Raw genomic sequence first — 15,258 nt, 5'->3', positions numbered from 1 at the left:
GGATCTACCAATCAACAGACACGATATTGACATCTGTATATATTTTACATGACCAAAGGTAATCTAGGTGCAGATATTTTTGTAATTAAATCTTTGAATTTTTAAAAATTTCGCTTTACCGCATTTCCAAAAAAGATGAAGATAAAATAATGTTCTCCTTTTGAAAAATGCTGATAGACTGCAAAACAGCAAAATATTCTCAGGCAGTGACCACATGACAATTGTTTTTACATTTCTTTATAGAATCTGCAGCTTGTCTTTTTGTTTTTGTTGCCTAGCAACCAGATGACTTCCTGTCTGGGTGACCACTATGTCTTTACATGTATCTATAAGTACTGAAGTGGTCACAAAGAATTTTAAATATTTTTTTTTTTTACCTCTGCTATAGATTTCTTATGCCATGCTGCACAGACTTGATTTTAGTCTCTTTCATTAATTAAAAAGAGTAAATCAATCAAAGCAAGGGGGTTAAAGGGCAGCAACAAGAAATACTGTATAAGTGCTATAAGGAAAGCTCAGAGAAGAAATTGTGTACCAGTGAGCACAAGTTCTAAAGGGGGTTGTCTGAAATTAGAAAAACGGATGTGCTGTTATTTTTCCAGAAACGGCGCCACTCCTGTCCATTGGCTGTGTCTGGTACTGCAGATGAGCTTCATTCAAATAAAAGGAGCTAAACTGCAATACCAGACACAGCGAGTGATGCTGATTTTGTATAGAAACAATCCGTTTTCTAACTTCATGCAGTGTACCTGGTGTCGAGATGTCCTCTGCTTTTCTTGAGTCTCCATCCATCTTGTTGTTGGTTGTCCACAGTCTCTTCTGCTCTGGTATAATGATATTTTCTGACAAGTTGAGTCTTTCTCATGAGAAATCTTGAATAACGTGAAGTTTCAGTGTGGTCACTTGGGCTCCAAGTGGTAGGCCCAGCTTGGTTTACCTTAGGATGCTCTTGTTTGTTCTCATTGCCATCCATCTTAATGTCAGAAGTCACCGACATCAAAGTCAATTCTAGGCGTGACAGATGTGCGATTCGCTGACATGATATCCACAAGTTAGCTGTTCAGATTTGGTTCATCTCTTCATCTGCTTACATTATTGTAGTGGACCTCACGTGTGGATGGTTTGTTGTTGGCCGCCTTAGTTTTATACAGGCATTTTGGAATATGCCTCTAAAAATCCAGTAGCAAAACTACCACCGGGGCCGGTGCTAACACTGCCAAAGAGACCGTATCATCAGGTGATGACTTACTGGGTTTATTATAAACCTTTTAAAAAGGATTTTCTGTCCTCACACTTACTGTTTTCTTCAGTTTGTCAGCTTTGCTGTATAGACTGGGACAGCATGAGCAGAGCCATCTCATAATCAAAGGGCATAAGGCCTAAATAAGGCAGGATAGTAACAGTAAAGGCCTAAATAAGGCAGGATAGTAACAGTAAACCTACATACAGTATAAGGCTCTGTATGCAGCACCTTGTCACTCCCTAGTCTCTTAGGCGCATAAACACTGATGGTCCTTATAATGGTTATGCTCTACATTAAAGGGGTTAAGCGGGACCCAACATTGTGTGGAAGGCTGGGAATGTAATAAACTATGGAAAATTAGCCTTGCCCACCTACTCAATCCCTGGTTGTTCCAGTGTTGTCATTGCAGTGCTCCCCGCGGTCTATGCTTCTGGTGCTGTAGTAATGACGTGCCCGACTACTTCATGTTAGGCCCCTTTCACACGAACGAGTATTCTGCGCGGGTGCAATGCGTGATGCGAACGCATTGAATCCGGACCCATTCATTTCAATGGGTCTGTGTACATGAGCGTTGGTTTTCACGCATCACTTGTGCGTTGCGTGAACATCGCAGCATGTTCTATATTCTGTGTTTTTCACTCAACGTTGGCCCATAGAAGTGAATGGGGCTGCGTGAAAATCACATCGCATCCGCAAGCAAGTGCGGATGCGATGCATTTTTCACGGATGGTTGCTAAGAGATGTTTGTATACCTTCAGTTTTTTACCACGCATTGCACCCGCACTATAAAAACTGAATGCGATCGCATACAAAACTGAATGAACTTGCTTGCGAAATCGCGCATTTTTCACTGAACGCATTCGCAACGCATCCGGACCTAATCCGCTCACACTCGTCTGCAAGGGGCCTAACTGTCTTCAGCGATCATCTGGGGTAGTCGAGCACAGCGTCTCTGCTTCAGCTCCGGTCTCTTCAGCAGTGAAGTCCCCATCTACCTCATAACTTTTTGAGGGTGTTTGGGTTCATGTTACCTAGCAACCACTTGACTTTGGCCATGGTGACCACTCTTTTTATTACACGTACTAAAGTGATCACAGGACTTTCTATGTTGTACAACATTCCACAAGCACAGTCCATTTAAAGTAGTCTATTTCTGCAGTATTTTAGTCTGATCTGATATGAAGTGCTTCCTAAGTAATACTAATTTACTCCATTGATGGAGAATAATTCCTGGTGGAATGGTAATCTGCATTTAAATTTTTTTAAAATTATTTTAATTATAAGTGTCTGCTAACAAATTTAATATTTGACATTCATCCCTGAATGTTACCATGATTATGAATCAGTCCAATGACGTGACCCCTTAAAGGGCATCTGTCAGCAGATTTGTACCTATGACACTGGCTGATCTGTGTTGGTCCCATGTTCATATGTGGCCGCATTGCTGAGAAAAATGATATTTTATTATATGCAAATGAGCCTCTAGGAGCAACGGGGGCGTTACCATTACACCTAGAGGCTCTGCTTTCTATGCAACTGCTGCGTCCTCTGCACTGATGATGCTTTCACTGCCTTGCTCTATCCATCAAAGTGGAGAGAATGCGGCAGTTGCAGAGAGAGCAGAGCCTCTAGGTGTAATGGTAACGCCCCCGTTGCTCCAAGAGGATCATTTGCATATATATATTAAAACTTCATTTTTATCAGCAATGCGGACACATATGAACATGGGACCAACACAGACGCCTTCAGCTGCCAAGCGCACATGTAACAGGTCAGCCAGTGTCATAGGGACAGATCTGCTGACAGAAAAATTTCACCCAAAATTTGAAATTGACCATGTATTAGTAAATCAGAAGCATAAGCAGCTGCAAAAATTTTGTAATGATATATGTTACTAAATTCCAGAGATATTATCATCTTTCTGATTTGTTGCAGTGGCCATTTTTGAAAACACGTCAACAGGAAGTGCAGCCATATTGGTTGGTGACGTATGGATAAGCTTCTCAGTCGCCTGTTATTTGTCAACGTGCCTTACCTGAAACAAAGTATCAATTCACTGAGAAGTAATTTCAAGGTCACATCCAATACGACTGTACTTCCTGTTTTCACAAAAATGGTCGCTTGAACTGAATACCAATTTCAATATAACTTTGTAACTAAATAAAACATAACTACTAAATGTTGGCTGCTGCTCCATCTTCTGAATGACCAATATACGGACAATTTTAAATTTTGGCTGGAGATAGCCCTTTAATTAGCGGTGGTCACACGTGTGCCAATGGTCAGCCATGTGTATGTCACTAATTAACTGCTTTCAACTAATGGAAACTTACTTAATTTTCCAATATAGTGGTATATCCATTCCTGATGTTTTACAAGACCTCTGCTTGCTGTCGTCCAATAGGAACCTTAATTGTTTACCCTGTCCTGGTCATGTGATGGACACGCAGGTGTGCGTTTTCTCACAGTACACTTATCAGCGGCGTGTTTCGTCATGAGCTGTGTGTCACATGACCAGGACAGATTTTGTATCCTCTAGAACTAAATAATGAAGGTTTCTATTGAGTGACAGCAAGCAGAGATCACGAGGAATCGATACAGAAAGTATATTGGAAAACTGATTTGCTGAAACAGTAGTACCCCTTGGAGAGCTGGACAAGACCTGAAACATGAGAACCAGTGTACAGCAGTGATAACATTGTAAAATGTGGCAGATATAATGTCATACACGTCCCTTTAATGACCCAAGTAATACCTGGACACCGGTCAGATGACCATGACTCTTTGACCCATATCTGGAAATGTACATAGATACACAGTAATTTATTTTATGGAAATGTTAAAATTTATTTTTAACTATAGAAATCCAAAAACAGTTTGAAGTATTTTTTTTTAATCTTATTTTTGTTAAAAAAAAAAAATGATTATTCATTGTAACCCCTAATTATTGCATATGAACTAATTGGCTTGTTGTAATTGTGCTTCTTGAGCTTGTTGGGAAATTCAGTCCTTTAATAAAAAATTTAGAAGAAGCAGCACAAAATGATGGCTAAAAATTTAACATTAATTTACAGCTGATATAGACACCTTGATGATGTTGGTTCGGTGCTTATCATTTGTATTTGTATTTTTTTTTTGTCCTTTGTCCTTTTTTTGTCCTTTGTGTTTCGGTGACTAACAATAAATTCTATAGACGCTCACAAGTGTAATCTCTAAAATATGAAAATAACTGGGTTCTCCCACTATCGGTACTGGTACTGTGTCAGTGTTGTAATAAATGTGGCATCTCCAACACAAAGCTGTACTGTCAAAAAAAAAAAGACTAATTCTATCTTATCTTCTGGACTATAAGGCTTAGGGCTCATTCAGACGGCCGTATGTTTTGTTAAAATGCGGAACGGGTGCGCACCTATTCATTTCAAAGATGTGTGCTGTCCTCATCTGTTCCGTTCCGCGGCCCCGCAAAAAATAGAGCATGTCCTATTCTTTTCCGCAATTATGGACAAGAATAGGCATTTTCTATGAGAGTGACGGCCATGAGCGGTCGTGTGAATGTAGCCTTAGACAGCAGAAAATATTAAGAAAATCCTTTCTTCTTGCTAAACCTTCCCTTGTGGTTTAATGAACTGGAGGGGTCAAATTCACTAACTTTGAGGTCTAGCTCGGAGGGGGTTAATAGTTTTGGGGCAGATCCCCTCAGGGGCGGACTGGCTATAGATCCTAAAGGGACATTTCCTGGCGGACTAATGTCCAAGGGGGCGCCCGTGCCCCCCCCCCCCCCCCTCATGGTTGCCGGCTGGGTACATAATGAGCTGATGCTCTCAGCATTAATTCATGCTAGGAGCATTGGGTACTTATGCACCTGACCAGCGGTCGTAGCTGTCCTCCTGAACTCCACTGTGTCACCATCCTCAGGATGCTGAAACAGATGAATACTTCAGTGAAGGTGACAGTATTTGTGCTGCACTGTGGTAATTGGTTCTGCTGGGGCGGTATTTTGTGATGCCCTATGGTATTGTTGGCCCTGCCTACTTGTGTTGCACCTCCTTTTGTCAATTTGAACTCCCCCTGGCTCCTGCCCCTGGCTCCTGTTAACCTTAGGGCTCGTTCACACAAACGTATTTTGTGTTCCGTATACGGGACGTTTTCTGTGTTCCGTATACGGAACCATTCATTTCAATGGGTCCGCAAAAGATGCGGACAGCACTCTGTGTGCTGTCCGCATCCGTTGCTCCGTTCCGTGGCCCCGCAAAAATTGAGTCCTGTCCTATTCTTTATCTGTTTTGCGGACAAGAATAGGCATTTTTTAAAATAGGCCTCCTGTTCCGTTCCGCAGATTGCGGAAGGCACACGGGCACCATCCGTGTTTTGCGGATCTGTGATTTGAGGACTGCAAAAAAAGGCACGGTCATGTGAACAAGCCCTTAGTCTGCCATCTGCTGACCATTAAAACGAAGCAATGACTTATTTGGTCACCTCATTAAATGTGCCTCTTGTCCTTGCTCTGTAGTGTCCTGCCATGCCTGCACTGCTAGATTTTTTTAGGTACTTTTTTTAATTTTATTTTTTACTCTCCATGATCATGACTTTATACAAACACACATGCGCGCACACACACACACACACACACACACACACACACAGCTCTACAGCACTCACATTATACAGACACAACTCTGCAGTATGCATTTCATACACATACACAGCAGTGCACTATACACACAACTCTGCAGCACACAAATAGTACATACATAAAAAAAGAAATACACACACGTCTTCTGTATGCACAGCTGACACACACAGCCCTGCTGCATATATCTCTGATTTATACACAGCTGACATATAAATACACACACAACACTGCTGCATACATACCAGACATACACTCTTTGTAACTGGTAGTGGGTAGGGACTCACTGTGCCAACTAATTGGTTTGACTTTGGGCTAAACCTAAGGGCGTTGTCCTGGCAGTCCCCTGGTATTCGCCCTTTAACCCAGGGATCTGGACTTCGCTGCAGGAAACTAACCAAGCTGCTACCGCTTGGAATTGCTCTGGTGACTCACGGGGGTCACAGACACTAGTGCAAATATCCAAAGGGCCCTTTGGATATTTGAGTATAGGTTTCGAACCTTATTGGTTGTGTGCCCCCTAAATCTATTGGTATTAGTCACTAGTGCAAAGCACCGCAAGGAGCAGACAATACTTGTAGTCAGAAGACAGGCTGGGATCGGCACAGAGTTTGTGTGTATCCATAAATCAAGTCTGAAGTCAGGGCAGGCGTAGTTTGCGCGTATCTGTAAATCAAGTCTGAGGTCAGGGCAGGGAGTGGAGGATCAGAGTCAGTAAACAGGCAGAGTTCTTACATAGGTAGGCAGACAGAAAAGCACACCTTCACTAGGACTAGCAAACAGTAGAATAATACCTAAAGCTCAGCTAAAGGGGAGAAAATAACAACCTAGTATAAATACGTGACCCGATGAGCAGCTTATTCAGCAACTGGACAGAGAGCAAGAGGGAAAGAGTAACTCTAGAAGAGACGTTCATTGAGCAATTGGCTCCAATACACACAGTGAGCGGAGCGACACCTGCCTGGGATAGGGGAGCAGCAGAGAACACGGGCTGCCAGCGTAACACTAGTATCTTTAATAAAATCTCACATTTCTTGACATTTCACTTGTCACCATTGTACCGTGCCCTGAGGCGCCGGCTTCTTGTGAGTTTGAAATGTGCCGTTATGTTCAATGGCAGTTCATGTTGCCACTGTTCTGTGTGTCCTGGCCACGGTTACGTGTGGTGTGAATTAGTGCCAATGTGCTTGTATCACTTCTCAGTTCATTACATGGCCTTGTGTTTGCATCTGTTTGACTAACGAGTTAAGTCTGATTTGTGTCCCTGGCTGTGCAATCTCAGATTCTGTTGGATCTTCGCACGTTCTGTCTGTGTCTGGATTCTGTGAAGTCTGTTCCGTCCATGGTCTGAATTCTGTCCTAGTTCTGTTTGCCAACTCCCAAGCTCTAGTTCTTGTCTAATCTGTCTTTCCAAGTTTCTTTTTGCGTATCTGCTCTGTCTGAACTGTGTCCCAGAGTTCTGTGCCTGTTCGGTCTTGCTAAGTCTCTGCACATATTTCTGCTTTGTCTGAACTGTCTCCTGAGCTCTGTTCTGTGGGTTTTACATGTTCTTTGCTTGTTAGTCCTCAGTCTGGTTCTGTCCGTGTTTTGCCTTGGATTCGCTATGGCCTTGCTTGTGCTTCTGGTGCCATACAGCGGTGTTTCTGACCTGTGGTTCAGCTGCCAACTACACCAGGACTATTCTAAGGGGGTAGCAGCCTGGTGGTTCCCCTGCAGCAAAGTCCAGGGTGAAAACCAGGGGGCCTCCAGAATTATGCCCTCAGGACTATCCCAACTGCAAACCGCTTAGTTGGCACAGTGGTTCCACAACCATTGCATGGTAAAATCTAAATCCCCTGCACAGTAAGGACCTTCTGACATCACAAGGTCATGTGAGATTCTAAAGTCATGTGACTCTGTAGCAAACTCAGGACATAGGAGCAGAATAATAGCTAATAATTACTAATATACTGTAAAAATAATTAACCCTAATGTTGGTGTCTTCGGTGAGGCGTGCAGTGAATTTGTGGTTGAGGCTTCGAAATGTCACGTGATCCTGTGACGTCAAAGTCCTTACCACACATGGATTTAGCCATTACCTTCTGTATGCTGACACCCACTGTAGCATCTTCCTGGTCCCTCCCAATCATGACGTCATTAAATATCCTCAAGCTGCAGTTAGTAGAAGCTTTCATCTCCTTTCCTTCAGCTTGGAGACCTTCAGGATGGAGACGGCTGTGTTTCTCACAGTCCTCTCCATGATCGCTCACTCTCCTGCTTGCACTGATCACACAGAGAAGTATGCAGGAGCCCTGGTTTCTTTCTGTGTATGAACGCTCTGCCAGATCATTCAGGGCCAGTTCGCATGGTGGATTTTAACACTGTCAATATCTGCCACTTATTCTGCAGCAGAAACTGCCACTGTTTCTGCCGTGTTTGTTCATTTTAGATGGCGCTGTCCAGTTCGCTGCTTAGCTCCATTAAATGGAGGCAAGCCGCCAGCGGACACCTGCCGTGGCTTTAAGCGGCGTCCATTAAGACTGCGCCAAGAAAGGACATGTCCCTTCCTGGCACAGTAGCAGCTTTAAACCGCTGGTCCACAGCACTGCCTCCCGGCAAACCATGGAAAGCAGACACCACGTGGCCGCCGGTGGAATTTTGGCATGGTGTACACTCAAAAATTCTGCTGTCAAATTCCACCATGTGAATGGCCCCTTAGGAAGCAATCAGGGAGGTCTGGTACAGCTGGACCACCCTGACTGCAGACTAGAAGACGCAGGCACTTTTTAGCAAGATTTTTTTTCTTGCAAAAAAGTGTCTTATAGTCAAAAAATATGGGTCTATCAATCTCTTATTTATCTATTGGTCTATTTATATCTCATCTATCTGCATCTCATTATCTAGCTATCTATCTCATAACTATAGGTTCCTTTACACTGGCCGTACATTTGCCAGATAATCGCTAAGAAACATTTTATACAAATGCTTGTTAGCAATTATCTGACAGTGTAAAGGTGCCGCCGATTACCCGTTGAATGAGCAAAATATTTGTTCATCGGGTAATATGATCGTTTGTGCGGTAACATAAATAATTGTTTGCCGACTGCAGATCGTTCCATCTAACTAGCCTTGCTGCTGCCGGCAGACAATGATACTCTATGGGGACGAGTGATGGCATTAGCGATCACTCCTCCCCATACTGCAGAGGAGATCGATGCATGTAAATACAGCATCTCCTTCACTGACGAGCAGCCAATCGCCTGCCAAATTGTTCAGTGTAAAGGGACCTTATTTCAACTATTTCGTCTCTGCCTATTTTATCTTGAATTGCAATCCAAAGAGTAAAACAAAAAATTCTTCTGTATAACGGCGTTCACCTACATCATAGTGCCCCCACTGAGATTTCTGGTAAGTTATGTTTTTGTTTCGTTTTTTTATCGTGGAGGAATATTTTACTTAAAGTGGACCTGTCACCACTCCTGACATGCCTGTTTTAATAGCTTCATGCATTACCCATGTAATAACAATTCTGGAGCCTCTATTCTTATGGCTCTATGTTGTGCAGTTCCTTTATAATTTCTACTAGAAGTTATGAATGAATTGCTAGCAGTCTGCAGTAAGGGTACAGAGGGGAGGTAACCAGTTAGGGGTGTGTACCTGTGCAGGCTGAAAATGGCAGCACTGATTGGATAGAGAGTCTTTGCAGGAACACCCCCCCAACTGGTTACCTCCCCTCTGTACCCTTACTGCAGACTGCTAGTAATTCATTTATAACTTTTAGTAGAAATAATAAAGGAATGGCAGAACATAGAATCAGAAGACGAGATTCTCCAGATTTATTATTACATGGGGAATGCATGAAGCTATTAAAACAGGCATATTAGGAGAGGTGACAGGTCCTCTTTAAGGCCTCTTTCACACAGGCTTTGCGGGTGCGTTGCGGGAACATGCACAATTTTTTTTTTTTCCCACGAGTGCAAAGCGTTTTTAATGCGTTTTGCACACGCGTGAGAAAAATCTGCATGTTTGGTACCAAGACTCGAACCCGGACTTCTTCACAGAAGTTCGGGTTTTGGTTCAATATTCTGAAAATTTTATTATTTTCTCTTATAACATGGTTATAAGGGAAAATAATAGCATTTTTAATACAGAATGCTAAGTAAAAGGTCAATTGAGGGTTAAAAAAAATAAAATAAAAATTAACTCGCCTCCTCCAATTGATCGCATAGCTACCGGTCTCCTGTTCTTTCTTCAGGACCTGTCAAAGGACCTGTGGTGACATCACTGTGCTCATCACATGGTTTATCACCATGGTGATGGATCATGTGATGTATCATGTGATGGGCACAGTGATATTTACTTAGCATTCTGTATTAAAGAATGCTATTTTCCCTTATAACCATGTTATAAGGTAAAATAGTACAGTGAATAGACTTTCATCCTAGCAACCATGCGTGAAAATCACACCGCATCCGCACTTGCTTGTAATTTTCACGCAGCCCCATTCACTTCTATGGGGCCTGCGTTGCGTGAAAAACGCACAATATAGAGCTTGCTGCGATTTTCACGCAACGCACAAGTGATGCGTTTAAAAATCACCGCTCATGTGCACAGCCCTATAGAAATGAATGGGTCCGGATTTAGCGCGGGTGCAGTGCGAAAAACTCGCCCGTGTGAAAGGGGCCTAAAGAGGACCTTTCACCGTTCCTGACATTACCATATAAATACCTGGCAGTGTAGGGCATATTGATGAGATGTTATATCTCTTATTTTTTTTCTTCTGTTGGCTGCTCCGTTTTCCCCGCTGTGCCCCCCGTCCGGGTTTCCCGCTCATTATATAAATCCATACCATTGGTACAGGATGGAGGAGATGGCCGTGTTTCTCAGGGGGTGTCTTCTCCCTGGCTGTGAGCTGTCATAGCCGGGGAATAAAAAAAACAACAACTCCTCTTCTCCCTGGCTGTCACGCTCTCTGCTGCGATTGGCCAGCTCACAGCCAGGGAGAAGGAGACCTCCCCTGAGAAACGCGGCCGCCTCCTCCCTGTACCGATAGTATGGATTAGCATACAGGGCGGGAAACCAGAACGGGGGGCACAGCAAGGGAACGGAGCAGTGCATAGGAAACATAGTAAGCGCTATAACAGGGGTAGACCGCCTCCGGCACTCCAGCTGTTGTGAAACTACAACTCCCAGCATGCTGGGAATTGTAGTTTCACAACAGCTAAAGTGCTGGAGGTTGCTGATCACTGCGCTATAACATACGGTACCTTCAGTATGCCCTATGCAACCCGCTAGTTATATGATAATGTCAGGTCTGGTGGCAGGTCCTCTTTAAAGAGGTTTTCTAGGATTTTAATATTGATCACCTATCTTCAGGATAGGTCATCAATATCAGATCGGCATCCAGCACCCCTGCCAATCAGCTGTTTGAAGAGAAGGTTGCGCTTGTACGAGCTTTGTCTTCCCTTCATTATTTACCTACTCGCCATCGACATCGCAGAGGTGAGTGGGTGTCATTACAAGAAGCTGTCCCATTCATTGCTATGGGACGTCTCCTTCCTATTTAAGTGTATAGGAGAGAATGGGACTTCTAGTAATTATACCTGCTCGCTGCTGGGATAGCGAGCAAGTAAACAATGAAGGGAAGGCTCAACCAGCTGATCAGCAGGGGTGCTGGGTGTCAGACCCCCGCCAATCTGATATTGATGACCTACCCAGAGGATAGATCATAATCATCATCATCAATATTAAAATCCTGGAAAATCCCTTTAAAAAAAAGTCACTCTTTGTGCACTTTTTCCAACTTCTGCATTGGAAAAAGTGGAACAGATGCTTTATTAATGTGGCTCTATTTCTGAGCACCATAATTCTGAATGTATTTATGCCAGCCAACCTGCACAAATACATTAATAAATCTCCCCCTTATAGCTCTAAATCCTCTGCTTCCCTTCATATAGTACATGATAGAACTACCCACTGCCACCACTAGGGGGAGCTCAGTGTGGAGAAATTTTATACTGGTAACATTTAACTCAATGAAAGCTGTAAAATCTCTTTGCACTTGGCTCCTTCTAGCGGAGGCTACAGAAAAAAAGTTAATTGAGTCCAGCACCGGGTCAACTCTTTCCATGGGTCCTAAGGCAATGGTGTGGTCTGCATTCATAGTAAGTACCTGTTATTCTGTATGACTTACTAGAAGGCGCCCATTTTGTTCCCTCTTTTATATACCTTCAATTGCTAGTGCATGGGGAACAGGAAGTTTGGAAAAGAGGCAGGTTACAGGCGGCTCCGTTCCTCTGTCAGCATTGGAAATCGGGCAAAGCAAGCACCTCCCAAAACAATGTCACACCTCAACCAGACCCAGTGTACATTATGTGTACATATGGTATACCTTCTGTACTCCAGTACCAGTCTGAGGTGGGATTATTGAGAGATCCTGGTTACATGACCTCTTCCGTTTTGTGCGTACAGCTCCAGTGCAGACCTGTGTGCGCAGTCTGATCCTGCAATCATGTGTTGCCCTTTTTCATCTGCCCTCTTAGATACTGTTTGTAGATTATTGAGAATTTGGGGGGGGGGGGGGGGCAGTGGACGTGGAGTGACTGCAGGATCAGACTACACAGAGTGTGTTTGTAGTCTGCAACCATGGAGACGCAAAACTGTGCTCAGTAGCTGTATCCAAAAAAAGCAGGCTATCTGTAATTGAGAGTATTTGCAAAGTTGCTCCCAGTTTTTATTTTAGATGCATTGGAGCAATAAAAACATTTGTTGCAAAAGTATGCACACCCTTCCTCGTAACCCAAGTCCCAGCTGCCAGGAAACTCATCGATGCCATGGCGCAGTGTTGGTACTCTACATCTATCCACAGCTAGGAGTAGGGAGTATAGTTGTGCCTGTGAAAGGAGGAAGGTATGACTATATGACACATCATCACAAGGGACAGGAAGCGGTTGTCACCGGTGCATGCATGGACTGTAGCTATGTAATGGCAGGAGTTCAGGCTTCTGATGTCGGAATTCACAGTTTTCACTGGAAACATCACAATGCATAACGGAAATAGTTGTAAGACAAATTTAGCTCTGCTACATCTATGTGCTACAATGTAACGCTAGGTGGACAAAGCAATAGAAGCCTCTGTACAGAGAACTGATTAAATTTACTTTTCCTTTCTTCTCTCTCTAGTTTGACAAAGACCTTTGAAGACATTTGGACATCAGCAACGCGGCAGGGATAGAGATTTCTCCAACACTTACTGCCTATTCATTGACAAACTCCTATCTCCGTGGAGTGCCTTTTTAACATATCTATAGATGTGTATTTGTGTCTATTGCATTCAATTACAAGAATAAATAAAAAATAGTCATTGAAATTGTCCTTATTTGTAATTACAAGCAGGAAGCAGGGGAGAACAGAGTGAAGCTGCATGGAATACACTGGAGATTCTGCACACAGCACTCACAGATAGTATACTCAGGTAGTGTTAGGCCTGATTCACATGACTATACTTAGTCTGGGAAACTCTGCCCGTGTTGGCCACATGTCCTGTACCGACTGTGGCTCCCCAGACCTGAACGGACTGCATCATAGTATTTGACAGTTCCTATATGATAGAGGCTCTGTAGTACTGTGCTCATATGATGTCAGTACAATACAATAGACCCATGATCAGGTAGGCACTGACAATAACTGTTCATAAATCGCTATGATGCAGTCAGTTCGGGATGGGGAGGCGCGGTCCGTCTGGGACATGTGGCCAACACACAGACTGTGTCTCCCAGACCGAGGACTGGAGAGGTGATGTGTTTAGGAACATTGTCTGTGGGCGTTACTACAGAAGGTGCATGGGTAGCAGTTATACCTGAGCCCTGATGCCGGAGGGTCCTAAAGCAAAGCTTTCACCTTTTCAAGGTTGGGGAATAGCGCACACCTTTCCAGAATCTGAGTGTCATGGCTGCTTCAGTGCTCCATTATCAGGAGTCGGAGGTTGCTCTGCTCATTATAATGTTAATGCTCTGTAGTGGTGAGATCCGGTCACAAGATGGTGATTTTGCACAACGAAAGCAATATGACCGTCCCAGGGTGATGTCACTGCAGATGCAAGAATTAAGGCGGGGCCGTGATGAGAAAATCTGGAGGGAGCCATCTTGAAGAAGGGCACATGTCCTGCATCACCAGCAGTGGGGTGCAAGCTTTACCAGGGCATTAGGCCTACTCCAGTGGCGAGATGCTCAGAATGCTAATATAGTAAATGGCGGCTCACCCTTGGCCAATAAGCTGCTGCCAAGGCCAATAAGATAATGGGTTGCATCAGAAGGGGCATAGATGCCCGTGATGAGAACATATTCCTACTACTTTACAAATCACTAGTCAGACCACACATGGAGTACTGTGTACAGTTCTGGGCTCCAGTGAACAAGGCAGACATAGCAGAGCTGGAGAGGGTCCAGAGGAGGGCAACTAAAGTAATAACTGGAATGGGGCAACTACAGTACCCTGAAAGATTATCAACATTAGGGTTATTCACGTTAGAAAAAAGACGACTGAGGGGAGATCTAATAACTATGTATAAATATATCAGGGGTCAGTACAGAGATCTCTCCCATCATCTATTTATCCCCAGGACTGTAACTGTGACGAGGGGACATCCTCTGCGTCTGGAGGAAAGAAGGTTTGTACACAAACATAGAAGAGGATTCTTTACGGTAAGAGCAGTGAGACTATGGAGCTCTCTGCCTGAGGAGGTGGTGATGGTGAAGTCACTAAAAGAGTTCAAGAGAGGCCTGGATGTATTTCTGGAGTGTAATAATATTACAGGCTATAGCTACTAGAGAGGGGTCGTTGATCCAGGGAGTTATTCTGATTGCCTGATTGGAGTCGGGAAGGAATTTTTAATCCCCTAAAGTGGGGAAAATTGGCTTCTACCTCACAGGGTTTTTTTGCCTTCCTCTGGATCAACTTGCAGGATAACAGGCCGAACTGGATGGACAAATGTCTTTTTTCGGCCTTATGTACTATGTTACCCTACACAACTAGTGGTCCTAAGTGCTCTTGTGCCAGGACTGCCCCACAGTCCTTTAAGGAGATGTATATGAGGTGGAACAGGCACTCTATCACCGGAAGCTGTGAAGGGGTATATCTATAGGTCAATATGGGGTTGGGATACAGTGTGCACTGAGACAGTATATCGTATAAAAATATTTATTTGATTTAGAACATCCAATTCATATGATTTCTCAAAATAGGTTAAAAAAGTAAAAGAATAAGGTTGGTAAAAAGATAGATAAAAGATAAAAAATTATAAAAAAATATGATAATAAAAATGGTGGAAAGTCCAATGAAAAATATAGTCTTGCAAAAATAGTTAATATATACCAACCAAATGCCAGCTATGGGGAGTGGGGTGGAT

At 43.5% G+C, this 15,258-nt stretch overlaps 1 protein-coding gene and 1 long non-coding RNA gene across 5 annotated transcripts in view; one reads left to right on the top strand and one right to left on the bottom strand.

Annotated features, from left to right (window-relative positions):
* ME2 (malic enzyme 2) overlaps nt 1–13,215 on the top strand; it is a 59,799-nt gene extending 46,584 nt beyond the window's left edge. For all 4 annotated transcript variants that reach the window (XM_040421084.1, XM_040421085.1, XM_040421083.1 and 1 more), the window contains one exon: nt 13,035–13,215. In XM_040421084.1, the coding sequence (XP_040277018.1) occupies nt 13,035–13,086 (52 nt within the window). In that variant the 3' untranslated portion in view covers nt 13,087–13,215. The remainder of the gene's footprint in view (nt 1–13,034) is intronic.
* Nucleotides 355–12,035, bottom strand: LOC120992237. Its single transcript, XR_005776944.1, has 4 exons — nt 12,025–12,035; nt 5,884–5,889; nt 3,036–3,042; nt 355–1,379 (listed from the first exon to the last, which is right to left on the bottom strand). It is a non-coding gene; the product is annotated as an uncharacterized LOC120992237 (long non-coding RNA).
* Nucleotides 13,216–15,258: the final 2,043 nt, after the last annotated feature.

Source organism: Bufo bufo, chromosome 2 (assembly GCF_905171765.1).
Source record: "Bufo bufo chromosome 2, aBufBuf1.1, whole genome shotgun sequence".
Taxonomy (NCBI): domain Eukaryota; kingdom Metazoa; phylum Chordata; class Amphibia; order Anura; family Bufonidae; genus Bufo; species Bufo bufo.
Note: the sequence above shows the minus strand (reverse complement) of the source record. Positions and strands in the feature narration are given on the sequence as shown.